The sequence below is a fragment of the Priapulus caudatus genome, unplaced genomic scaffold (assembly GCF_000485595.1).
Source record: "Priapulus caudatus unplaced genomic scaffold, Priapulus_caudatus-5.0.1 Scaffold9, whole genome shotgun sequence".
NCBI lineage: Eukaryota > Metazoa > Priapulida > Priapulimorpha > Priapulimorphida > Priapulidae > Priapulus > Priapulus caudatus.
The window spans coordinates 1,052,089-1,077,088 of record NW_014577070.1 but is presented as its reverse complement, the minus strand read 5'-3'; the positions used below and the strand labels follow the sequence as shown (position 1 = coordinate 1,077,088).

The 25,000-nt window shown below is 43.8% G+C and overlaps 2 protein-coding genes across 2 annotated transcripts in view; both read right to left on the bottom strand.

The window, feature by feature from the left end:
* Positions 1–11,726, bottom strand: part of LOC106806735 (dual oxidase-like) — a 15,126-nt gene extending 3,400 nt beyond the window's left edge. Inside the window, exons 1-18 of the mRNA XM_014808783.1 lie at positions 11,682–11,726; positions 10,870–10,930; positions 10,543–10,639; positions 9,878–9,953; positions 9,607–9,703; positions 9,048–9,220; positions 8,487–8,662; positions 6,958–7,076; positions 6,029–6,172; positions 5,100–5,222; positions 4,495–4,697; positions 3,825–3,935; positions 3,490–3,564; positions 3,022–3,232; positions 2,697–2,790; positions 2,195–2,370; positions 1,820–1,859; positions 1,192–1,364 (exon numbers count right to left, since the gene is read on the bottom strand). Coding sequence (XP_014664269.1) covers positions 1,192–1,364; positions 1,820–1,859; positions 2,195–2,370; positions 2,697–2,790; positions 3,022–3,232; positions 3,490–3,564; positions 3,825–3,935; positions 4,495–4,697; positions 5,100–5,222; positions 6,029–6,172; positions 6,958–7,076; positions 8,487–8,662; positions 9,048–9,220; positions 9,607–9,703; positions 9,878–9,953; positions 10,543–10,639; positions 10,870–10,930; positions 11,682–11,687 — 2,155 coding nt within the window. The 5' untranslated portion in view covers positions 11,688–11,726. The remainder of the gene's footprint in view (positions 1–1,191; positions 1,365–1,819; positions 1,860–2,194; positions 2,371–2,696; positions 2,791–3,021; positions 3,233–3,489; positions 3,565–3,824; positions 3,936–4,494; positions 4,698–5,099; positions 5,223–6,028; positions 6,173–6,957; positions 7,077–8,486; positions 8,663–9,047; positions 9,221–9,606; positions 9,704–9,877; positions 9,954–10,542; positions 10,640–10,869; positions 10,931–11,681) is intronic.
* A 20-nt stretch (positions 11,727–11,746) lies between these two features.
* LOC106806745 (dual oxidase-like) overlaps positions 11,747–25,000 on the bottom strand; it is a 14,983-nt gene continuing 1,729 nt past the window's right edge. Inside the window, exons 2-6 of the mRNA XM_014808794.1 lie at positions 18,330–18,404; positions 16,688–16,849; positions 15,746–15,930; positions 13,953–14,157; positions 11,747–11,868 (exon numbers count right to left, since the gene is read on the bottom strand). Coding sequence (XP_014664280.1) covers positions 11,762–11,868; positions 13,953–14,157; positions 15,746–15,930; positions 16,688–16,849; positions 18,330–18,404 — 734 coding nt within the window. The 3' untranslated portion in view covers positions 11,747–11,761. The remainder of the gene's footprint in view (positions 11,869–13,952; positions 14,158–15,745; positions 15,931–16,687; positions 16,850–18,329; positions 18,405–25,000) is intronic.

Here is a 25,000-nt window from a genome sequence, read left to right as displayed (position 1 = left end):
GTCTGTGTCTGTCTGTCTGTCTGTCTGTCTGTCTGTCTGTTCTGTCTGCTCTGTCTCTGTCTGGTCTGTCTGTCTGTCTGTCTGTCTGTCTGTTCTGATCTTGTCTGTTGGTCTGTCTGTCTGTCTGTCTGTCTGTCTGTCTGTCTGTCTCTCTGTCTATCTATCCGTCTGCCCTACTGCCCCTCTCCTCCTCGCTCTCTCTAGTTCTCCATCTCCCCATTCTCTCTCTCTCTCACACTCTCTCTTGCTGTGATGCAAGACACGCAGCAGGCCGAGCACCGGTGATTATGGCGCCACCTATCCGCCACGCCGCGCACGTACGGTGCGTAGCCCTCAGCGAGACACGACTATAGACTAGTAATCTCATTAGAGGCATGCGGCGCTGTCACGATCATTACAAAACCCGCTGCTTCGAAAAATACCAGTTCTGAAAACCCGCCGCTGGGTGTACAAAAAACCCGCGTGTTTTCTTAACGACGGCGACTAAACGCCGCTTTGAGAAAACACGAGTTTTTTTTACCCGGAGAGAATTTCCCGGCTTGAGTCTACGTCTTGTTGTTGGCAATCGAACGCGGTTTAGTCGTCATGGTAAGTTTAGTCGTCGTTACGCTAACTCGCGAAGTTACTTACATGCGGTTTGATATAAAAAGTTTTGGCCACCTGTTATAGAGTTTAATAAACCAAACTTTTGAGTCTGCGCAGCGATTCAAGTTTGAATCAATCCAACATGCTGGTGTCAGATGTGGAATTTAAAAAAAACCTAAAAACGCGAATTTTAACGTGGTTTCGCATCGCATGGACTCACAACCCGGGCGATTTTTCATCATGTATAGACGCCTCTATCCCGTAACATCACTCATTGGTGTATGACTTCAGTCTGCACTCGCATAGTATTTTCAAACTAAATACTAAATAAAGTCAGTATCCTCAGCGAGTGAAGTGAATATACATATATGTAGCTTCAGTTCGCACTCTCACATTACTTTCCGACTAAATCAGTGTCCATAGCGAGTGAAGTGATTCTACAATTTATATCTGTATAGCTTCAGTCCGCACTCTCATATGACTTCCGACTACTCACGGTACATCCGCTTTAACAACACGTGGAGAGAATCTACGGCTGCGGTAGTTTCACTGCAATCACTTTTCTTTCACTTACTTACTTTCGACGAAAATTTCAACAATACTTACACGTGTAGCGTTCGACGAACAGAGCGATGCAGATCATGTAGAAGACGGCGAGGTAAAAGATGTGCTGTCGGTTGTCCTCTAGATACGTGATGAACGAACTCCAGCGACGTCTGAGCCAGGGCTGCCGCGACTGCAGCTGAAAGACGTCCGTATCGACGCGAAAACTCTCGGTCCTGCGACGAGTTAGTAGCAGTCAGTTATAGACACGAGCGCCATCTTGATAACGTGTGGCGTGTAATAATATCTCAAAATATACACAAAATATCTGCGTAAAATATCCAACTGTCTATCTATCTATCGATATATATATATATATATCGATAGATAGATAGATACAAGAGCGTATAAAGAAGGCGCCTTCTTTATACGCTCTTGATAGATATAGGTACGAACGATTATGGTGCGGTTACGGTAATATATACGGTTATAGTACGTTAGGTTTCCTTACCTTACATTCTGTTTAATAATTAACATTGCACAGTTATATTTGCTTTTAAAAACTATTGCTTTACAACTGCATTATTGAAGTAGCACTTCTTATTTCCTACTTTCTTCTAAAACATGATCATATTTTGGAAGCGAAAGCAGCACGGGCAACACCCACCCACACTAGTATATAGATATATACCTCAGTGCGCTTCGTTTTGGCACGTACACTTGCTTCGTACCTGTCACACAATAGAAAAAATCACTTTGTGTCAGATGTAACATAAAGAGCTTCCTTTGAAGTTTAGTTGAATTAGGGTTTACAGTTTAGAAGTTTCTCTGCAATACAACTAAATATACAGCCACGCACATACATATAATATGTATGTATGTAGATATATGTTATTATATATAACGAGGCGACTCGGTGAAATTGAAAATACGCTCACATAACCTTTCAAATGTTATCTACGCTATTACAGCTGAAGGTGAAAGCCCATGTCTGGCTGTTTTTTTGCAGCCGGCGTTTCTTTTCGTATTCATGAGTATGCTTTCAACTGTTTTCCGTCTGTCAAACCTTTTAGGTGTAATCCCATCTTGCCCAAATCATTTTCGTGTTTTTGTAGAAGAATTCTAAAGTCCTCGAAATTCAGTTCCGTTTTTTCGGCTAGACCGACTGACGATAACCACGCTTGCACGAGGTCTTGTACGTTCCTCTCGCTGAATTCACTCTGAGTGGTCTGAATCAACGATCTGCAAACAATGGACGCCTCTTAATCCGTTAATTATCGGGCTTAATTAAACAATCATAGCCCTCCAAAGATTGCGTGATCACACAACGAATCATAAATATCTAATCGGGTTGTGTTCCGGGCGAAAAAGCAGATGTTACGACTGTACGGTGTAAACGCGCTAATGTAGGCAGTTTTACTCGCGCATCTATATGTCATTATACATACCAACTAATCAATGAAAAAGGGTTTTCAACAGATTTTCACGTTAACATACAAATGATTCCTATAAAAAACACGCCTGGGTAGAGTCTTTGCGTAGACGACGGTATTTTTTCAAGACTGTACCTGATCATTTGCTCAAAGTCGACTATGCTCAGGTTTTCTTCCTGCGACACGTTCAGCATGTTATAGAGAACGCGCATCTTATCGAGTGCGGTTCCTGTCAACAGAATGACAATTCATAAATCCAACGGATGATGACCACCGCCACCACCACCATCGCGATTACCACCTCGGCCTTTCTACACCGCGAAAGTAGTAATATACAAATTGCTGTCACGCGAGTGTGCCTATGCCGTGTGATCAGTACGAGTAGTGTTACTCAGGTGTAGTGAGCTTCGTTAACTCTCATTGTATTAGCAATCCGCTTAGGGCGCTATTAGGATATTACCTCTGGCGAACAATATAACCGTATCCAGGAAGTCTTTGTAGCTGATATAACCGCTTCTGTCCCTATCAGTCACGGCAAATAACCTTTCGATGAAGAGAGAATTGGCTTTCATGCCCAGCACTTCGGCAAATTCCGCCTTCGTGAGTTCTGTGTTGAGTAACTCCTCAGCAGCGACCGGGTCTTTACTGCTAGCTGTTTCGAATCCGAAGGCCTAAAAAAGGTCGGGATGGACTTGACATCAATAAAGCTTTATTAATGGTATTAGTAGCAGGGCACGAAATGCTGTTAGGTCGCTTAACTAGTAGGCGCCCGGCCATATACATAGAGAGTGCGTTTTATCTTCTCACATCACAAACGTTCCCGCTCAGAACAATCTTAGCCTTTTCCAGTCAGTGACGCCTCTTTGATGCACGATATATAATATACAGCGCTGTGTGGTTACAATTGAATACATTAGCGGATGTGCACCTCTTTGTATGCGTCTTTGAAGAAGTGTTCGAGCCGTTTCTGTCGTTTCTCTTTCGTCTCGGCGGTTTCGTACATCTTCAAACACGACAGAAATGCCCAACTGTAGTTTCGACTAACACAAATTTTCATGCTACATCCTCATCTTAAACGATACGTTAGATAGTTCTCTATTATTAACTTCATGGTGTTATTAGTTATTAGCTTAAAATTGTGATTAAAAATATCATCAGCTTTAATGTCAATATTGACTGCTATTATTATGTATGCTGTTTACCGGTTATTATACAGTAAATCTATCGTCATCTGTCTTATATATTTAATTATGTAGGGCCTACCTTGGAAGCAATTGTTCCAAGAACTTCGAGTGCCTTGCCTTGACGCTGTAGAAAATCATTGAACATCGAGAGGAAATTCTTGCGCTTGTTGGTAGAGCTAAACTGTAGTACCTAAATGAATCATCAGTGAGACTCATCATTATTATTATTTTATTTATTTTTTAATTATTATTATTATTAATATTATTGAATTATTATGAAATAAGATGGAAAGAACAGGAATTAAATATTTCAAGATAGTGAGAATCATCGTGGACGGTAGGCAAACATATACCTATCGGGATAGAGTTCTTGAGAGAATCGCTTCTTCTTTTTTTGGTTAGAAATAAGAGATGAAGACTATAGAGGAGATATTTTTGATATGGTTCTGCTACCGTATTCGGAGCCATCGGGTTGTTACAACGATGTGATTCTGTATTCACGAACTGATATTAATGTCGCGTTTATCATCCACGCACAATTCAAGGTTACTACTGATATAACCCACGACGTGGCGAAACTCAAAAATACAAAGCTAAACCGCCCTGCTGCGGCAGCGATTTTCACACAGAAAACTGGGCTACAACCTTAACAACACCTCCAATAATTTGACCTCAACGAGTCTGTTGCACAGAGATACGATTTTTCTGCGCTGGTCATTTTGACGGTTAATAAAGGTTGCACCACTTACCAGGTCGTGGTCCTTTGGGATGCGTATGAGAGCCAGACATGCTTTCTCCGTGTCGAGGTTCGATTCGACGATGACGTTGAAGATTTCTCGAAGGCTGATGTTTCGCAGCTTGTCGTTCTTTCTGCTCAGCACCAGCAGACTGTCCGACGGACCAAACTGCACCGTAACCTTGCGACTGTGCGACCCGTTCAACCACTCCAGAGCTGTAAAGATAAATCAGACGCTTGTGAAGTTGCGTAACACGTTCACGACATTACAGGCGAAAGTAAGCAGCGTTTGATTTTGTTTGGGCGCGCGCGCGTGTGTGAATGCGTGTGCGTGCGTGTGCGTGCGTGCGTGTACCTGTCTGCGTCCACGCGCGTTTATGCGTGTGCGTGTGCGCATGCGTGTGCGTGTGCTTGTTTGTGTGCACGTCTGTGCGCCTGCGAATGCGTGCGCGCGTGCGTGTGTGCGCGCGCCGCGTGCGTGAGGATGTGTATGAGACGTGCGCGCGTGTCTGGGTGCGTGTTTGCGCGGCGGGTGTGAGTTGCGGTGATGCTAGTGGTCGTATCGTCGGTCATATATAATAAATTTCTCGATTAGCAATAGTCATCGGTGCCTCTCACCCTTGATGCGCAGCGCATCTTTCATCTTCACTTCGTGGTCACACAGTCTCGTCGCCGAAGCTTTTATTTTTGCGGTCTTCTTCACGCGATGCTTGACGATAACCGACGCTGCTCCAGCGAGCACTACAGAAAACCGAGTAATGCCACATCATGCCTTGCGGGAAGTGCATCTCTACGAACGAATTCGGCGGCTAAGCACTGACTTCACCTGATTGCCGTTACATACACTAATATATTATATAAAGTCTTCTCTCTCTCTCTCTCTCTCTCTCTCTCTCTCGCATTCTCTCACCCCTTCCCCTCATCGCTCTGACCAGCGGACAGATCGAGTTGGTGTTGCAAACACACCGAGCTCGGGCACGCATTACGTCCTCACGTAAGCTCACACACGCGAGGGCTTACTACACGCTCTACGCTCCCTACACTGTCAGCAGACAGGCAATGACGAAGCATTAATCAGTCACTCGAGTAGAGGAGAAGAATTTATTACTATCAAAAAAAATGAAAGCGCTTTTGTTCGGTTTTCTGCTGCAAATTAGATTTTGAGCACGGTTCATCATTATTAAAGCAGCCGGTTAAACATGATAGAAGTCGAGTGGCTCTGCCATTATTGTCTATTTTTATATCCATCGTGTATCATAATATCATGCAGAAGTGAATAATAATAGATGCATAAATATATGTAATAATAGATCTATTATTATTCACTCCTGATAATATCTTATAATAGGGGGTAAAAATTCTGAACAGCATCCGAATACGAGCAGTTCGAATAATAATTATAATCGAATCTTCGAATCGTCTTCGAGTCTAATTGCCACTTATGACGTGTTCTCGGCGTGAGATACTGCGATGGCGACGAGTCATGTTTTATAAGTATCATTCCTAATTGGAACGCATATATTACTTATCGCAATTTATGCACTCACAGATCGGAACTACGGCGCAGATGACACACGAGAAGATGTAAAAGAATTCACTGCCGGAGAAACTGTCATGGCGGACGAGTTCGACGCACTTCTCCATGTGCTTGCCGCGTAGCTGCATCGGTTGCGGGCAACCCTTAGTGCTGTCTGTTAAAACAACGTGTGTACAAAAACAAGTTGAACTATAGTACGTAATTATTGAGTAGTATGCGCAAACGCGTCTATGTTCACATTTTCATTACTAGGCTTTCGGTAACGAGTGGGGGCGGAAATAAAAAGAACCTTGGTAAAGTACCAGCTGAATTGAGAGAAAATAGGCATAAAAGTGCTTGTCGATAGACATTATTAGGATTTACAACGTAATTTAATATGTTATTAAATTTGACCAATCTAATTATAGCATTAAATCAATGCATTATCATTAATAAAATCAAATTGAATTCAGCTGTTTTAAAACAATTAGCAGGTATCAAATTGTCATCAAAACAAGAAAATTTAGTTAGTTCCAATTACTTTTAGATTACACCCACTTTCCTAAAGTTGTATATGCAAATCTTGTTGAAAATGCACTTTTCGTAGAATTGTTTTCAACGTGGTGCTAGGAAAAAAATGTTTCAAAATTGCAATTCCCTTGGAAGAATAATTTTGCGATTGCTTTACTCCTATTGACATAGACATTTAGTAAAGTATTCAAGCTATAAGCCTGTCGTCCCAGACCAAACATGCATGTGATAGACTGCATTGGGCGTACCAATTATGGAACCTCGACGCGATATGGTGGCGTGTTACGTGTTCCTAATATGGCAGGTTGATTGATGAATGGCCTAAACCGAAGACCTCCATCAATATTTATTGTTCAGAAAGAGCAAAATCTTTCAAGTGCAAATGGAAATTTTTTATTTTAAACCACTCGTTTTACGTCGTTCGCTTACTTGAATGCCAGAAAAACACGTTCTCTTGTATATCAGACGGTCCTATATTTGTGCAGGCAAGGATAACGTCGTACAGCTTCGTTGCTTTGATCCGGGCCACTTCCTCTTGCGTAAATAGCCTGCGAAAAAACGATATCGCGCGTACGTTTGAACAACTATCCTAGACGGTCACACTTTACCACAGGTAAAGCTTTGCGCAACAAAAAACAGAGAAAGGCCTGAGCGTTTCATAAGCTGTTATTTGCAGAGAACGTTACTAGGCCTATAGAGCTTCGATGCTTTATATAAAAGTTATTAAGTTGCTTATATAAAGTTGCTACGGTCACGGCTGTGTGCATCATAGGCCAGATCCACTCCTGTTGACAGTGACGCACATATGTAAAACTCCGTTTGCATGCAGGCGCATGAATAACGATAGATATATTATGCCATTGGGCTGTGGCACGAGTCAATACTTGATTGCGTAATGTTGCTTCTTTGTGGGGTTCCAGTTGTATCGCGCGTCGGAAAAAAACATGCAATGTTCGCTGTCACCCACGATAGCTTCAACCCGGAATTACGCATCATCGTACACACGCACATACACCCACGCACAGGCACACGCACATACACCCACGCACAGGCACACGCACATACACCCACGCACAGGCTAACGCACAGGCACACGCACATACACCAACACACAGGCTAACGCACAGGCACACGCACATACACCCACGCACAGGCACACGCACATACACCCACGCACAGGCACCAGGCGCACACACCCACGCCGAGGCACCGCGCGCATACACCCCACGCATCAGGCACACGCACATTACACCCATGCACACGCACAAGCACAGGCACAACGCGTGCCATAAACAAATAATAACATTACATACAGACAGACAGACAGACAGACAGACAGACAGACAGACAGACAGACAGACAGACAGACAGACAGACAGACAGACAGACAGACAGACAGACAGACAGACAGACAGACAGACAGACAGCCAGACAGACAGACAGGCAGCCACACAGATAGGCAAGCAGGCACTCGAGCGGACGGACGGATAGAGAGACACGCACGCACGCATATATATATATATATATATATATATATGCGTGCTGAAACAACCTTGTAGCTGTGTAACAAATTTGTAGTTGTGTGGGCGAGCGCACGATCTCAGCAGATTGAGGAATGTGTATGAAATGAGTGAATGGACAAATGGACGCGTATCGCGCCAGGAATGTATGAATTTACCCACGAGACGCCACGCAAAAAACACGATTGGTCCGGCATAGTGTTGTATGCAACCACAACGCCAATAGATGAATGAGATACACGTACATATTAACGAATATCACGACGTGTTGCGCGCGCGTGGTATTGATCAATGCCATCGACGTAACGACCGACTGAAAAGTTGAACTTATTGCTTCTTGTTATTTTCACAAGATACACGTACATGTTAACGAATATCTCGCCATGTCACGCGCGCGTGTACCATCATCGACCGGACGACCGACAGACAAAAACTTACTGGTTCTTGTTGTTCTCGAACCAGAATCGGTCTCCGTCACGCAGACGGTAGAACTGATCCTTAATGATGGCGCGAAACAGCGGTCCGATGCCGTGGCTACCTGTCTCCAGCATGCCCCCCACGTATAGGTCGATCTCATCGATGCTTCCGTACAGCTTCCCGAGAGTGGTGAAAACCTAGCAAACGGGAAGAAGTTGCGAAATTGATATTTTCGAATGATTATAACGAATCTGTTCGTATCGCGGCAGCGATGATAGATGAACGACGGAACGACGGAGGAAGACGACGATGATTGAATTTGCAACTTTTGCAACATTTTCAATTTCGCAAACTGTTTTTCAGTTTCGGGAAATCCGGGAAACCCCGAATGATTCGTAATAAATTGGATGAAATTCACGTATGGCGCCGCGTAACGCGCCTGGCCTCTATAACAACATAATCATTTTAACAATATAATAATTGCAATGCAATATAACAACAACTTTATCACACATGACAGTCGGCGACGTTTTTATGATTCAACGATCACGAGTCGGCCCTGATAAATGCGTTGTTCCGTACCTCCGGTGTCACCTTGTTAAGTTCGGGGTTGATGTCAGACCAATTACTCATTCTGTCGAACCCGAAGTTCTGTCTTGCTGTGTTGTAGTCAGTCAGCCCGAAGTCACGGCCACGCATTATGTTTAACGCTACGAGATCCCGTCTCGAATACTGCTTCGGGCCAAAGACGGACTCTGCAAAAAATGTCGCAATACGTCGAAGAAGAAACAGTGAGAAAAATGTCAAGGAAATGGAGCGAGATGCTGCTTATCATTTGCCGACATCAAACGCGTAAAGAAAGATCAAAGATAGAATAGAATTGCCATCACGAAACCGATCCCCGATAGTTGTGTGGGAGGAAGCTATCGTGCGATGAAGAACGATGTGACCGGAAAAGAATTTATGGTTCCGCAGCGTAACAATTTAGATAAAGATACATTCTGGAACGGATTTAAGTCTGTTATAAAGAAATTACGATGGAGCAGCAGCAGCAGCAGCAGCAGCAGAGTACTCTATTGTGTTCTTCCGGGCACTCGGTTGCTTTCCGAGTAAGTGCGTGGTATGGTTATATGTCACTCACCTCTTAGATCATCGGCAATGACAGTATCCTCCCGCTCTGCAATTTGCGAAGCCATTCCCATGAGAACCTCTTCTATTCCGTACATTTTTATCGTCGTCTGGAAAAAAATTATATAAAAACTCCATTGCCCTCAAACCGAGAGACGCATTCGCGGGTGTTTAAAGATCAATACGATTTTGCACATTTCGGTAGACGCCACGCGATATTATTGTATGCTATACACCACAGCGTGATTCGTGCGACCTCTAGCGGATTAGTGCGCGGTACATACCTGTGCGGCGTGGAATGTGTTGCACAACCGTATGCCTGGATGTCCGTCAAAATGTCGAAATCTACACCGAGAGTCCCTTTGCATGGAAAATCGTTAAATAATGTTAATAGATCATTAAATGAAGTCGTAATTATGTTTCAGATTATCTGTCTATGTGTTAGTTGTCACCATCGTTTTGCGTATGACCTAGAGTATGTGTGAAGTGAGAAGACTATTGAGACTGTAAAACCGGGATTAAGAGAGCGAAATAGGGGGGGAGAGAGCCAGAGGAAGAGCGAAAGCGAGAGTGAGTGAGAGAGAGAGAGAGAGAGAGACAGACAGAGAGAGAGAGAGAGAGAGAGAGAGAGAGAGAGAGCGCGACGGAAAGTGAAAAGGGAAGAGAGAGGTGGAAAGTGAGAGGGGGTGAGAAAAAGAACGGGAGAGAGGTGGAAAGTGAGAGGGGGTGAGAGAAAGCACGGGAGAGAGGTGAAAAATGAGAGGGGTGAGAGAAAGAACGGGAGAGAGGTGGAAAGTGAAAGGGCGGACGGGGCGAAAAGGGACGAAATGTCCACGAGAGTCTTAGAGAGTGTGCGCATGCGCGCGGGGCGAGAGAGAGAGGATTGGTGATCACTGAATACTCGAATTAATATTATATTATAATTATAGGAGTGTTATAATGTACACACCTCAGATAGAACCCAGGCGGTATTAGAGTATGGCTAAATCGGAAAGCAGCCACATGGAAGAGGTCTGTGATTCCTGGATGAATATCAGGATTGTAACCTGGAACAAGCGAAGCAGGAGAAACGCTCCATTACATATCCGTAGCTGCTGTAAAGGCGCTCGCATTCAGCAGAGTGCGCATGCGCGAGTACACATCGTGTCGGCAAAATCGAAAGGAATTTAACATAAAGGATTATGCAATAATTGAGAATTAATCAAGACTGCAGAATTACGACTAAAGCGGTTATTATGTGTAGCGCATGAGAGCGTATTAGCATATAGATAAATACCATGGTACTTCTGTGTCGGTTCATCAAGAAAAGCAGGCACGTATTCATACAGGAAGATATTCTGAAAGTAGAAGATAAATTTAATAATCGCATCAAACATTTATGGTAAGAAGGCAATATTTTACGAGTAAGAATGAGCGCTTGACAATTTATGCGAGACGGTGTCTTGTAAACACTCTGATCAAGTAGTACTGTTTGCCCCCGAGAGCAGGAGAACATCACATACACTCCACTCTCATCGTCATCAGATAGTAGTGCAATGTTACGAGTAGCTGCTTGAGTGTGAGTGTGTACGCGCGCGTGTCTGTGTGGTGTGTGTGTGTGTGTGTGTGTGTGTGTGTGTGTGTTGTGTTGTGTGTGTGTGTTGTGTGCTGTGTGTGTGTGTGTGTGTGTAGTGTTGCGTGCGCTGCTCTGCTTTGTGTGTGTGTGTGTGTGCTGTGTGTGTGTGTGTGTGTGTGTGCTGTGCTGCTGTGATGTGTGTGCTGTGTGTGACAAGCTGTCGTGCTGCCGCGCGCGTTGTGTGCGTGTGCTGTGTGTGTGTGCCGTGTGCGCCACGTGCGTAGAAGTGCCGTGCGTGCGCGTGTGTACATGCTTAAGCGCGAGCGTGTTTGTACTACGAAGGTTTGCCTGAAAGGTGGGGGGCGGCGGCGGGGGGGGCGGGGGGGGGTGGAAGATGCGGCCCCGTTTATGCCCGCCGTCTGCAGGTGGCTGGTACGGTAAACGAAGCCGTGTGCGCGTCCAATGTGTGCCGTATGGTGCGCCGTAGCGTGCGTGTGCGCGTGCACGGCTTCAGCATTGAACCGCAGCGCCACCTGCATTGCTAGCCGCAGTCACCCATCGACGCGGCCGCTAGAAAAATTTCGCTCGCTCGCTCCACGCTGCCGATTTTCCTTCAGCCAGTTCTCGCGGGCGACGACATTTGTGGTAGGCGCGAAGAATAGGCCCGCGAACGCCAGCATAGGCTGGGCATGCCTGATTTACGCGTGGATCGCTCGAGACCTACATCGATCTCTCAAACACAAAGCCACAAGAAGTCCATGACATTTAGAAACAGCGGCGAGCAGACACACTAGTCGCTTTTAGGGGTGCGGCAGCATCGCCACCAGCGTCTTATCGCGAAGGTTCAACTTAGCGTTGACGGACCTCCCCCACGCGGGATATATTAAATATGGCATGTGCCCTATTCAGCAGCGGAAGAACGTCTCTCGGAACTTTCAGCCGATTCTCGCGCTAGAAATGTCACGGCAATGGCCTTGTCTGCTCGGATAACATCACGAGTTCCGTCCCCTAGCCTCATCAGCAATGACCAGTTGTGGGCCGCGCCTGAGTCAATGTACTAAGTGTAGATTCTCCAGAGGCCGCGCGGCCAGTGGCATTTCCAATCTTGCGAAGCTGCGTGCTGCACACACACACAACACACACACACCATACACACACACTACACACAACCACACACACAACACACACACACAAACGCATGAGATCGAATAATGCACATTCATTATATATGATGATATCATTTGGGATGTATGTGCCCAACAGTACTGCGTTCTACTAGCAAATGGGTTTTACATGCTCTGGGTTTCCAATAAAGTCGAACTATACTGTCTGTGTGGTCAGGATAGACCAAACCAGACACCGCACAGAAGTGCTACTATGAGTTTGGCACTGGTTTTTAGATCTTGCTCAGACTCTAAACAAAAGCACCATCGGGATCATGGCATTGTTTCTCTTGACATGAGCTGAGAAACTACACATACTACCAGCACAACTCGCGACCATACGCTTAACCTAAACTCGTCCTCTCCACGTACAGAGGTCTCGTGGGCCGTAGAATAAGCTTCATTTAGTGCTTACACAGCAAGATAAATAGCCACCGCATGTGTCCCTGTATGTTGTGTGGGGCGTAACCAGCCAGCGGGCTACATGACCGCAAGTTCAATGTGATCCTCTGTGGTGAGGGTGAACGCCTGCAACCCATCACCTTGAGGCAGCCCATGTTCTCGTCGCTCAGCAATTCAGGTAAGCCAGCACACTGCGACCGCATGTTCTGTGTGGCATAACCAGCACACGGGACAGCCCACGTTCTGTGTGGTAACCAGCCACACTGGACAGCGCATGTTTCTGTGCTGCGTAAACCAGCACACGCGGACAGCCCATGTTCTGTGTGGCGTAACCAGCACCACGCCGACAGCATGTTCTGTGTGGGTAACCAGCACACGGACAGCAAATTGTTCTGTGTGGGTAACCAGCACACGGACAGCATGTTCTGTGTGGGTAACCAGCCCACACGGGACAGCATGTTTCTGTGTGGGTTAACAGCACACGGACAGCATGTTTTCATGTGTGGGTAACCAGCCACACTGACCGCATGTTCTGGTCGGATAACCAGCACACGCCGACAGCACGTTCTGTGTGGGCTAACCAGACCCACACGGCACAGGCATGTTCTGCGGCTGTGTGGTAACCAGCCACACGGACAGCATGTTCATGTGTGGCCGTAAACCAGCCCACCGGACAGCATGTTCTGTCTGGCGTAAGCCATGCACACTGGACAGCCCCATGTTCTGTCGTGGGTTAAACCGCAGCAACACGGAACAGCCATGTTCTGTGTGGCTAACCACGCCACACGGGACAGCATGTTCTGTGTGGGGTAACCAGCCACACGGACAGCATGATTCTTGTGTGGCGTACCAGCACACGCGACAAGCATGTTCTGTGGCGGCTAACCAGCCACACGGCAACAGCACTGTTCTGTGTGGGTAACCAGCACACGGACAGCATGTTCTGTGTGGGTAACCAGCACACGGACAGCATGTTCTGTGTGGGTAACCAGCACACGGACAGCATGTTCTGTGTGGGTAACCAGCACGACCACAGGCCGGCAAACAGCCAGTTATAGTCATATAACTACCCTACCGGATTTCATTAAAACACTGAAATCGATTCTATTTCGCGATGAATACATAACACTTGATCCACACAACATACATATAATATACAATACATACAAATACATATAACGCTGATTCGACAACGCGAAATGAAATTCGCGGTCTTCGCAGTTGTCTTACGGTACGTACGGTACGTCTCTTGTATCGGCATGCTGTGGTGGAGGTGCGGAGCGTAATGGTTATACGTGGGGATGCCGATGTTGTTGTAGGCAGGGTATTTTCCGTCCATCATCGACAAAAACGTTCCGTTCTCAAACGAGCGAAGGCTGGACGCTATCGATTCCTTGGTGTTGTACACAAAGCTCGCATCGATCCAGCTGGTAACCAAGTTTAGCTGACGACAAAAAAAATCGGCAGAAACTCAATCAATGATCAAAGTTGAGAACTGAGTGAAAGCTGTCGGCGGTGGTAGTGTTTGCGCTGTGAGCGGAGAAGCGGAGGGAGGGGGGGGGGGCAGACAGAATACATCTAAGTTCATCGTCGCAGTTCCGGATGCGACAGACATCGACGAAATATTTAAAGCCAATTAACTACACGTTATCGTGGCGCTAGCTGTGCCCGCGTCCGGCCGATACACCGCCTAAGCTCGACCGCAAGCTTCACCCTACAGAATTAAACCAAGGATGCTGACTAATACGGAAGAATATTAGCGAAACCTGCCATCGTAGTCTATTAAGGGGGCGTTTAGGGCTGTGGCAAATGCAAAGCGCAGAGTAAGACAAGTCGACTTCGTGATGCGCAGCGGCGGCGCGCATCCGCTCACGGAAATGACTATCGACGCGTCTCTAACACCTACACTGTCTGACGCAAACTCGTATAAATGATCCTGCGCGTAGCCATGACACTAGCCGCCGTTGGGCAAATATTCTGTAAACTTGCATCGTAAAATTTCATCGCTGTCACTCGATGTGAAATACTAATCACGTAACGAGCGACCGAAAAGAATTACAATTATGCTAATCTCGTTTTATATCTTAATTTAATATTGTCGTATTTCGTAGGAACAGACGTGTAAGTGTCACTATTACTCAAGGATGTCTTTTTTCGTATTTGCATATTTGTTACAGGTTTGCAGCTTATTATTTCGAACTTGGAATCTAAATAAAATAATGTGGATTGTATAGATATGTGGCTCACCCGTCAAATATCATGTTGTCGAACAATGCATTGGAAGATAACGAGGAGAAAAACCAATCTTAATTTATGAACATCGATTCTTTTGTATATACTTGCTCATCTGCTATCTCATGAAAGATTGACTGGTTCAGAAAAAATAAACGACCTGTTTTACTGACCCACTAATGTGCATATCTGGGCACTTTACCTGCGTTTGATTTTCCACGCTTGTTAGTTAATCGGTTAAAAATGCTATTCCCGATCGATTCAGGTAAAACAAGGAAAGGATGTTGTCACGTAATCTTGCGGCATTATTTTATTGTAATTATCATACGATACGCGCGAATCAAAGAACATGCGGTCGGTTGGCCATTAATGGGCAATTATCTTGCAGTCGTGACATATAGTATATAATTATTGGTTAATAAAATTTCGTGTCTATTATGTGAAAAAAATCGAGACAACAATTATCATATGGCGTAAGAACTTTTCTCGGATGTCATCATGATTGTCAGAGTTGTTTTTAAAAAACCACAATTAATCATAGAAAAGCACACACATACGCGCGCACACACGCGCACGTACGTACGTACGCACGCGCGCGCGCATATACAATGACTACGAAAGCTGCACGCCTAGTATAATAATACCTGAGATGCTTAGTTATACCACTTACTAGTTATGCTTGTTTTTTTACCTGCGTGATGCCTATTATATATGGTCGGTGGTCATCGAGGCCGCTAAGTGACCAAACGCGCTGAGCTCGCGCATTAATTAAAGAGATAAATTAATTGCGTGTAGCTCACCTGCGTTCGCGGGTTGTTCACTGATTCACCCGTTTCGTGTTTGTACTTGACTCTGTGAAAAGGCATCGATAGACCCGTCGATTTGCAGTTATCTGCTGCGGTGCACGTCACCATGTCAACCTCGTGCATCTCTATGGGACAGGTCATCTCCGTGCCGAGTAACATCTCATACGCGACAACTTGTCCTAAAGCACGCGAAAAGCTCTCAGTTAGATTAGACTTCCGGGAAAGTCGTAGCGAAGAAACTTTTTATGATAAAAGAAGATTCTTTTACTGATAATGAAATGGCAATTATTATGCGTTGATGAAAGTCAAGGGTGGTGGGATTTTACACGGTACGCACGAGTGAAATTGCAACGTATTTATGTGCGCAATTCGTGCGTAAGCACATGGGATTTACGTACGCCTGTTGCGCGTCAAGTACTGCATAGTGTGCCGTTAAGCCTTAAGCACTTGCCGTTAAAGCCTTAAGCACTGCCGTTAAGCCTTAAGCCTTAAGCCTTAAGCCGTTAAGCCTTAAGCACGCATTTTTTCCAGAGAAATTGCAAGCGACTATGTGTGTGTGTGTGTGTGTGTGTGTGTGTGTGTGTGTGTGTGTGTGTGTGTGTGTGTGTGTGTGTGTGTGTGTGCGCGCGCGCGCGTGTGTGCGTGTGTATGCGTCCGCGCGCACGTGCATGTTTGGCGTGTGCATCCCAGTGCGTGCGTGCGTGCGTGCGTGTGTGCGTGCGTGCGTGCGTGTAATGATTTGCGCAATCAGTGTAATATCATTTAATATCATCAGCATCATTAGTACACACCGCGCGTGCCACGAATTGTAAAGACCTTGGCCGTTCTATTGTTCGTAATAAGTCGCGAAATGAAACACATATAGAATCAGGAGTGTCATAATATAGACTCATGGTTATAATATAGTCGATATTATGACACTTCCGATAGAATTACCGAAAAATGCCAGCATCGTCGTGCGGTTGAGCTGCGAGGGTAACCCGTCTTCGCCTTTGAACAGCAGCTCGCTGACTGCTCGAGCGTTGGGACGGTTCTCCCCAGCCAGCTTATACACGCCGTCCGCGAACGACACGGGTGTCTTCCTCACAAACGTAGAACCTAAAACGAGTGGGGCCGTTGTCAGAAGCATCGTAAAGTTAATGCTAATGTTAAGAGTAATTTTGTTTAAATTTTGTTTTTCCCCAGATAATGGCGGATAAATCGCCGCGATAAGGTGTGACTCCTCGACGGTTGTTACGAATGCCGCGGCGAATTAATATTGCTATATATGTAGGTAGTGAATATAGAGAGTGGAATTGATCTGAGAGTTCTGAAGAGAATTTCTACTTAATTTTTGTCGTGTATAGGCATGTCGTGTTCGCGATGTGAAGCTACTTGGCAGATGTGGGTTATATTCGGTCAATGATTTCTATTTTCAAGCTGTCAAAACAGTCACGTCGGCCCGAATTGTGCCAAAGGTGTGTTTGATCTTGCAGTTTATCAACGGTCCTATTTTTCAATCAGCAAACCTAATCGGATTACGACCTCTTAATGTTCCCACACGCTCGGCACCGACTGTCTATACCTGTAGAACCTATACATCTTTAAAGCTCCCTATCCACGCGAAACGAGGACAGCGTAAAGAATGACGAAATAATGGGCGCGCTGTGTTCGCACGTGCTACATACGTGTCGCAAAGCCCGAGCTTAACTGGCGAGGACATGGCGATTAACATGAGACTGTCACGGAGCGCTGACACGCAGCGATTTAGCCCAAATCCGCGCTTACGCGTCGCATTATCGGCAAAATCCTTTTAAGATCACATAACCGCATCTCGATGTAACACACTATATAGTCGATGGCATCTCTGCGCTACACATTTCTCTGGAAACTGTGTAATTTGCGGAGACTAAAGGGGGGCTTATGTCGGGCTTGCGAGCCGACTCGACTGGAAGCAACTGAATTTCGAGCAACTGGAAGCGATCGGCAGCGACTAGTTGCGTCCAGTTGCCCACTGTTCTATTCCGAGCAACTAGTGGCGGCCAGTCGCAGGCAGTCGCTTCGCAGTCGACCGACCTAAGCACTGCAGTCGCAGTGAATTGCAGCCAGTTGCTTCCAGTCGAGTCGGCTCGCAAGCCCGACATAAGCCCCCCTTAACGCATTCTGTCGGTCTCGACTGCTAGCATCGCTTGTAGACGCGCTTCGAGGTGTGCCGTGATTGTATGCAGCAAATTGAGTTACTCAGACGCCTCGCATATTCTTCGGATGTATATGAATGTGATGAATGCAGCAGCCGTCTAGTTGTCCGTTCTTCGTTTATCCATAGATATATACAGCACATGTGTTGTATATATCTATGGTTTATCTTCTACTTTAATATCAAATTGCACACATTTGTGTTTGAATCAATGTGATAAAACCGCGTTACGTAGCAATATCATACAACATTATACCATCTCGTGAATAGACAGATGTGCAGAAGTAGAGGAAAGTCAAGGCAGAAGCTGTCAAGGACACGAGCGACGGCCGAGGTAGAGTGAGCTGTTAATGCTGGAACAGTGGCAGGAGTGTATATAGTTGCATATATGTATATACTCACCGGTTGATCCCCACGAAGGATGAACTAGGTTATTGTACCATCCATCATAGCGCTGCCAGTGAGACATGCTCATTCCTGCCAAATAAAACAAATGTATATTTCAAACACATTTAAAAAAATTCAACACTCAAATATTACATTCCAAAACAACCTGACCTAAATGAGAGTCGCATGTTACACTGCATTTTAGGGCGTAACCTGGCATTCTTAACGTTGCACAGGATTTTGTAACATTATAATATATTTAATATATTTTAATATAATTATTTTCTATATAATATAATTATATAGCGTTTCAGTAACGTTACATAGCATTTATGTAACGCTACATGGCTTATCCGCATCGTATCACAACATGTTGTTAATGTGTAACCCATTACTGCTGTAACGCTACAGTATTTTTATAGCGTTACACGGCATTTCCATAATATCGTGACACAGCATTTCTAGTTCGAAACCCATCATTGTTGTAACGTTACACGTAGGCGTTTCCGCAACGTACGTTACACAGCATTTCTAGTGCATAACCAAGCATTTTCACCATGTGTAATGTTACGCTTAAGTCTGTTGTCAAAATTGAAATTAGTCTTAGTGTTAGTCTTAACATTAATTTAGTACTAACTAGTTTCATTCCATTCACACCACCATTCACTGGCGACTTCGACACATGTTTGCCAATCAAATGCGTGCGATGCTAGCGCACACATTTCTAGTGAACGGTGCTGTTTTGCAGTAGGCCAGAAATTTGTTGAAAGTAATTACAGAATAGAAGCAGGGAATTAAGCCTGCGATGACAGCACACGCTATTAATAAAGGTCTGTTATGATATAGACAGTAATAATGCTTAGAATTTCAGGCAATCTACGCGGTAGGTAGCTTTATTGTGCCAATTGTTTTAATACAAGCATAGAATCCGTACAAACTGCACGGAGAAGTCTTTGCATGGCGATTAAACATAGCTAAATTAGCGTGTGTTGGGTTAAACATTTAGCATGCTATTTATACAAGTATGATATTCACAAGCGTGCCAGCGTGAATCAGACAGAAAACACCCTTTCGAGTTGTCTGCGGTTATCAGACTTTACTTTAGGGATTACGCTGGAGCTACGTGAATATAACAGGTCTGGAGCTACGTGAGTATAACAGGTCTGTAGTACGCGCACGGCAGCACGTACGCTGTTGCTGGCGCGCGCGGTGTCACGTACCTAACCGCCCTCCTATATGCGTTATCCCTGCCCGTCCACGCATATACACGCATTCCTTCTAAACAGACACCCTTTCTCCCCGTCCACGCATACACGCATTGCTTCTAAACAGACACCTTCCCTCTCCGTCCACGCATATACACGCATTCCTTCTAAACATATATGGCGTTCGCCCGCTGTTTAACCCGTTAATTGTCATCCATAAACTGAAATGCGATTTAAATGTTCATTGTCGATGAGTCAACTTAGATTCTTGGTCATGGACCACAAGACTTCGAAGTATTTAACTGGTATATATGCCTCTATATACGGTACGAACATTTCCAATCCATGCATGACCCTAAAGCCGGCAGCCGACAACAACGGCATTCTGATTGCCTATCAGGAACGGATACAGAAGCCGGTCGAGCATAATTCGCCGATTGTAAGTTAGGCAATCTAGTTAGGAAAGCGCAACAGTAACCGAAAATTTATTAAGCAAATCGGATTGTGCCGAATAATGACGTATATTAGCGGCATGAGCACGTCGCAGTGCTTTCTGAATTGATAAATCATAAATACAGCAATAGCAGTAAACGCATGTAATTGCCTGTCTTATACGTATTCGATTTAATGAACAGTCTACTGAACGCGAGATGACTTCTGATTCGGATTATCGCCATACATTCTCTACATATTTGCTCACAGGACATTTCCCCTCTATTACGTTTACAACGTAGGCAGCTGTGATATTGTAATTACTATAATGCTGGACTATACTACTCATACAACTAAGACTCTGTGGTTTCGCGATTTCTTACATTTCCACGGATCATCTCTCTGGTATGAGAAAAACAAAACGCCGAAACAATTGGCACACGGAAGAAGGAAGTGGACCATTCAGCCGGCAATGCTGAAACTATCCGTTACAAAGCTCTCGCCTCGTAAACAGGCGAGCTAAGATGAACGCGATAGTAAAGGGCCTTTATATCAGTGGGGACGCATGTGGCCTCTACTGAAGGGCAATTTGGTCCGTAATGATGTGTCGTTGAGGATACACGTTGTCGGAATACCAGTCGTATCGCACGAACCTAAATCTGACGCCTAATTCGATCAACCTAAATATCTGTCAACGGTATCGATCTCTCATCAAATAATGTCTCGCGTGGCGAGCACAAGTAGATATTCATATATATAGAGGTTTGTCACTTGCGCTATATTTGTTGAACAAGCTCAACATTTAGCCGCTTAACCTGATTTCTGCAACAAAATAATGTCCACGAAATAAAATAGGCCACGAACACGGTAAATATTTAAACTAAACACCAAACATTATCAAATCAAACTAACGAATAAACTAACAAACTAAATCATCTACGGGACCATAAAATGCAAACAAAATATCAAATTTAAACAGCAAAATGCCACGACATATCATAGAATGGCAAGCGTAATATAGCAGTATTAAGGAACGAAAATTCATTTAAAGAAAAGTTAAAAAAGTTAGTCGGTTGTTAGTCCGACTATTTGAGCACATTACATTTCATGTAAATAAAGTTACAGCATACTACCTAATGAATTTTATTATAGGAATTTACATTTCTAATGGGAAGCATTGGGAATTTTTCTTGTAATGTAAGATATACATTTGAGTTGTGTAAAAGATGTGTTTAGGCAAAATTCTAATAGTGAATCAATTCTGGGAGTAAATGTCAAAGAAAGTGCATGTTAGAACCACGACCACGTTTGTATTAAACACAGCTTTCGTATTAACTCGCCACTTTTGTAATAAAATCAAGTCTTATACAGAAACTGATGATTCATATTTAAAAAGTGGTGAATTGATTTCATAAGATGGCTGCGAGTGCCCACAGAGGCTGATCATTTTTATTAGTTAAATGGCGAGTTCTATGAAAATTTTTTACTTTTTTTATTACGAAATAGTGTGTTATTGCAAAACAGGTTGCTAAGAGCGTGTGCGGAATAGCCGTTTTAATGAGTTTAAATTGTGACGAATATACATTTGATGAGAGAGCCAGTATGAGTAATTAAATGCGTCCTTGAGCGTGTTAGTGTACGCATTTACGTGGTCTTGAACGCGTTACTAATTGTGTTTTTATATTACTCCCGATAGAGGAATAATCTAACTGAAGGTTGTGCAACTAAAATATTGTCTAATTAGATTTAACTAAAGCCTTGCTGGTGATAGACGGGTCATCATAACGCTATGTAGTACATGCGAAGATTATATGCAAATAATCTTAAATAAATAAATAAATAAATGCATTATATGAAGTTATCGTTACAGTTTTAGTTAACATACAGCATTTCTTTGTAACTGAAGCCGACAGCTCTACAAAGAGGCTTGGTAGCTTCGTCACCGGCTTTGTGTTTCGTATAATCTGCACCGGCCACACAGTAAAATAAGAAAGAATAGATAGTAAAATAGACGAGAGAGAGATATGGCAAAAATGGAGAGCGAGAAAAAGAGAGAGAGAGAGAGAATAGATAGAGAGAGAGAGGAGGAAGGAGAGAGCGCGCGCGTGCGAGAGAGAGAAATACTGAGAGAGAGACAGAGAGAGAGAGAGAGAGAGAGAGAGAGAGAGAGAGATATATATATAGAGAGAGAGAGAGATAGATAGATAGATAGATATGGTATAGAGATGCAGAGAGATAGGGAGAGCAAGAGAGAGCGCGCGTGCGCGAGAGAGAAATTGGGGAGAGAGACAGATGGCGAGAAGGGGATAGACGGAGAGAGAAAGGTAGATAGAGATAGAGATAGACAGACAGAAATAGAGACAGAGACAGAGAGCGCGAGTTTTTTACGGGTTTAATAACTCGTATTAAAGTAAAAGGGTAAAATGACTTTATTATCGCTGTACCCTGCCAGCATGTGGCACATGACCGTGGTTGCGCATATGTAAATATATGATCTCCTGCCGCCATCTAGTGTGAGGAATAACTATAAAGCCGGTATATATAATATAAATGATATTAGAACAATGCACTAACGGAAAATTAATACCGTGTGTTGATTTCAAACACTAGTCTCCATACTCACCAACAATCAAATTTGTTTTTCAGTGCCAATCGCCTCGCTGTAACCAGATGAATAACGCCTATAGGGACTAGAGAGGACACGGAGAATCAACACGAGTTAAACATACCAACAGGAGTCATTGCGAAAAATTAACGAAAGTTACGTAAATGATTTCAAACAGAGCATTCGTTTTCATTCACTCCTGATACCAAGAGGCGTACACTGTTCTCAGCAGAAGTTTTCACTAAGTTTTCACTGGTACGATATTAGAGAAGATCACATCAATATCCTAACCCCCTAATCGGTTCGATTTACCTATTTTTGATATGCGCGAACATTCTAAACAACATGATTATCGCGTAAACCAAGAGTTAACTGTATTCACTTTACAAAGAGTTATATGTATTTCTTACATTTTCATTATTTAAATATTATTAGTGGATAGATTGGTTAAATTACAGCATGAAACAGGTAAAATATAGTGGTCGTAAAACAAATTGTGCGTTAAGATAAAAATCATAGCAAATTAGCATTTCACAAACAAGTATTGTTACAATTATTCGCTGGCATGTCATGTTTCTGCACACGTGTGTTCTCATGTCTATATCGTCGTTTACGATTGAAATGCTTTGTAATAAATATACTATAACTAAAATCTCTGAGGTATTTATTATTTACTAAAATCGCTTTACATAATTCAGTAAAATGTACATTGACGTGAATCACTGGTTGCGGTGGTGGGGATCGAACTCCACATGTAGAGCAAAATAAAGTGGAGCAGTAGAGCTGTATATAGCTGTAGAGCAGAATATAGAGCAGTAGAGTAGAGTAGAATGCAGGAGAGTTGTAGGAGTTGTTGTTGTTGTTGTTGTTGTTGTAGTTGTTGTTGTTGTTGTTGTTGTTGTAGAAGTTGTTGTTCCGTAGACCTTGAACCTGACCTTGACCGTGACATTGTCCTTGACCGTGGCCTCGACCAATTTTCCCATTTCTAAAATTTTCAGTGGCCTTGAGCTCAAGGCCATGGCCTTGGGCTCAAGGCCATTACATTTTCCAATTTTAAAATTGCTCCATAACTCGGCCAAGGCCACAGCCTGCAGCTCAAAGCCATATCCTTGAGCCATTTTCAAAATGTTTACATCACAGTCATGGTCATGGTCAAGTTGTGTTTACATTTCGCCTAACAACATCTCGAAAATATCTTTCCGTGGTAATTGACAAGATTTGAACCCGGAATTATTGAGTACCAGCCCAGCACGCTACGCTTGCACCCAAACTCACCATTTCTTATATGGTCGGATCCAATCTATGTGTTACATTTTGCTTACCAACAGTTAACAGAAAATTTTACTCTGTTCCCCGGCAAGAATTGAACTTAGGACAACTGTCTAACAGTCCAACACGTTACGCACTCACCCATACTTGCCATTTTAAGATTTTAATCTTAGATGTGTGTGTTACGTTTTTCTTCATTAACAAGAAATGATAAGACTGAATTCATCGCCTCTAGCATATATTTCAACGCGGATATTTTTATTTATAAACGGAATAGAACTCCTTGTGCAGTTCTTTCCGTTCAAATCATCCATGATTGGTAGAGATGTGGTATATCTTGATGTTATATTAATATTCTGCCACACCTGTTACGCATTTCTATATTAATCATTGGCTTCTGGCAATAATTAATTATTCGAAGCAATCATGACAGAAAAAGACAAAGATGTATGTAGATCACAAACTGTAATTAAGTGGACGCAGCAAGTTCCACAGCGTGTGCGGCGGGCTTTAGCTCCACGGGGAAAAATGCAAACTCAAAATGTCAATTTAAAATGATTTTTACTGATTTAATAAAACCCACAGCATAATGATTTCGTAAACATGTTAATCAGCCAAAATCAAATCATCAAATACTACGATAAAAATAACTGGCCTGACCTATCGCGGAGGCACGTCGTTTATTTTACAGTTGACAATTCACCAATATAGTACATAATAATTTAATACTAACATGCAAGGCTACAGTAAATGTGTAAACCATTAATACTAAAACTAAATTATTTTACTTGGATAATCCGATTTTAAATACAAATACAAAAATCCCAGTACGACGAAGAATAACAGCTCTGGGACATTTATGGCTTTCTGCATGTCCCATTTCCGTTATCACACGGGAGGAACACACGAGGACCTCCACTGTAAGGCATAGAAATAGAAAGCGAACGAGAGAGAGACGGAGAGAAAAAAGAGAGAAAGGGAGATAGTAGAGAGTGCGAGAGGGAGGCATAGCGTGAGAGAGGGGGTAGGAAGAGAATCAGGCAGTGAGTGAGAGTGAGAGCGACACACACACACGCACACACACAGACACACACACACACACACACACACACACACACACACACACACACACACACATACACACACCCACACGCACGCACTCACAGAGAGAGAGA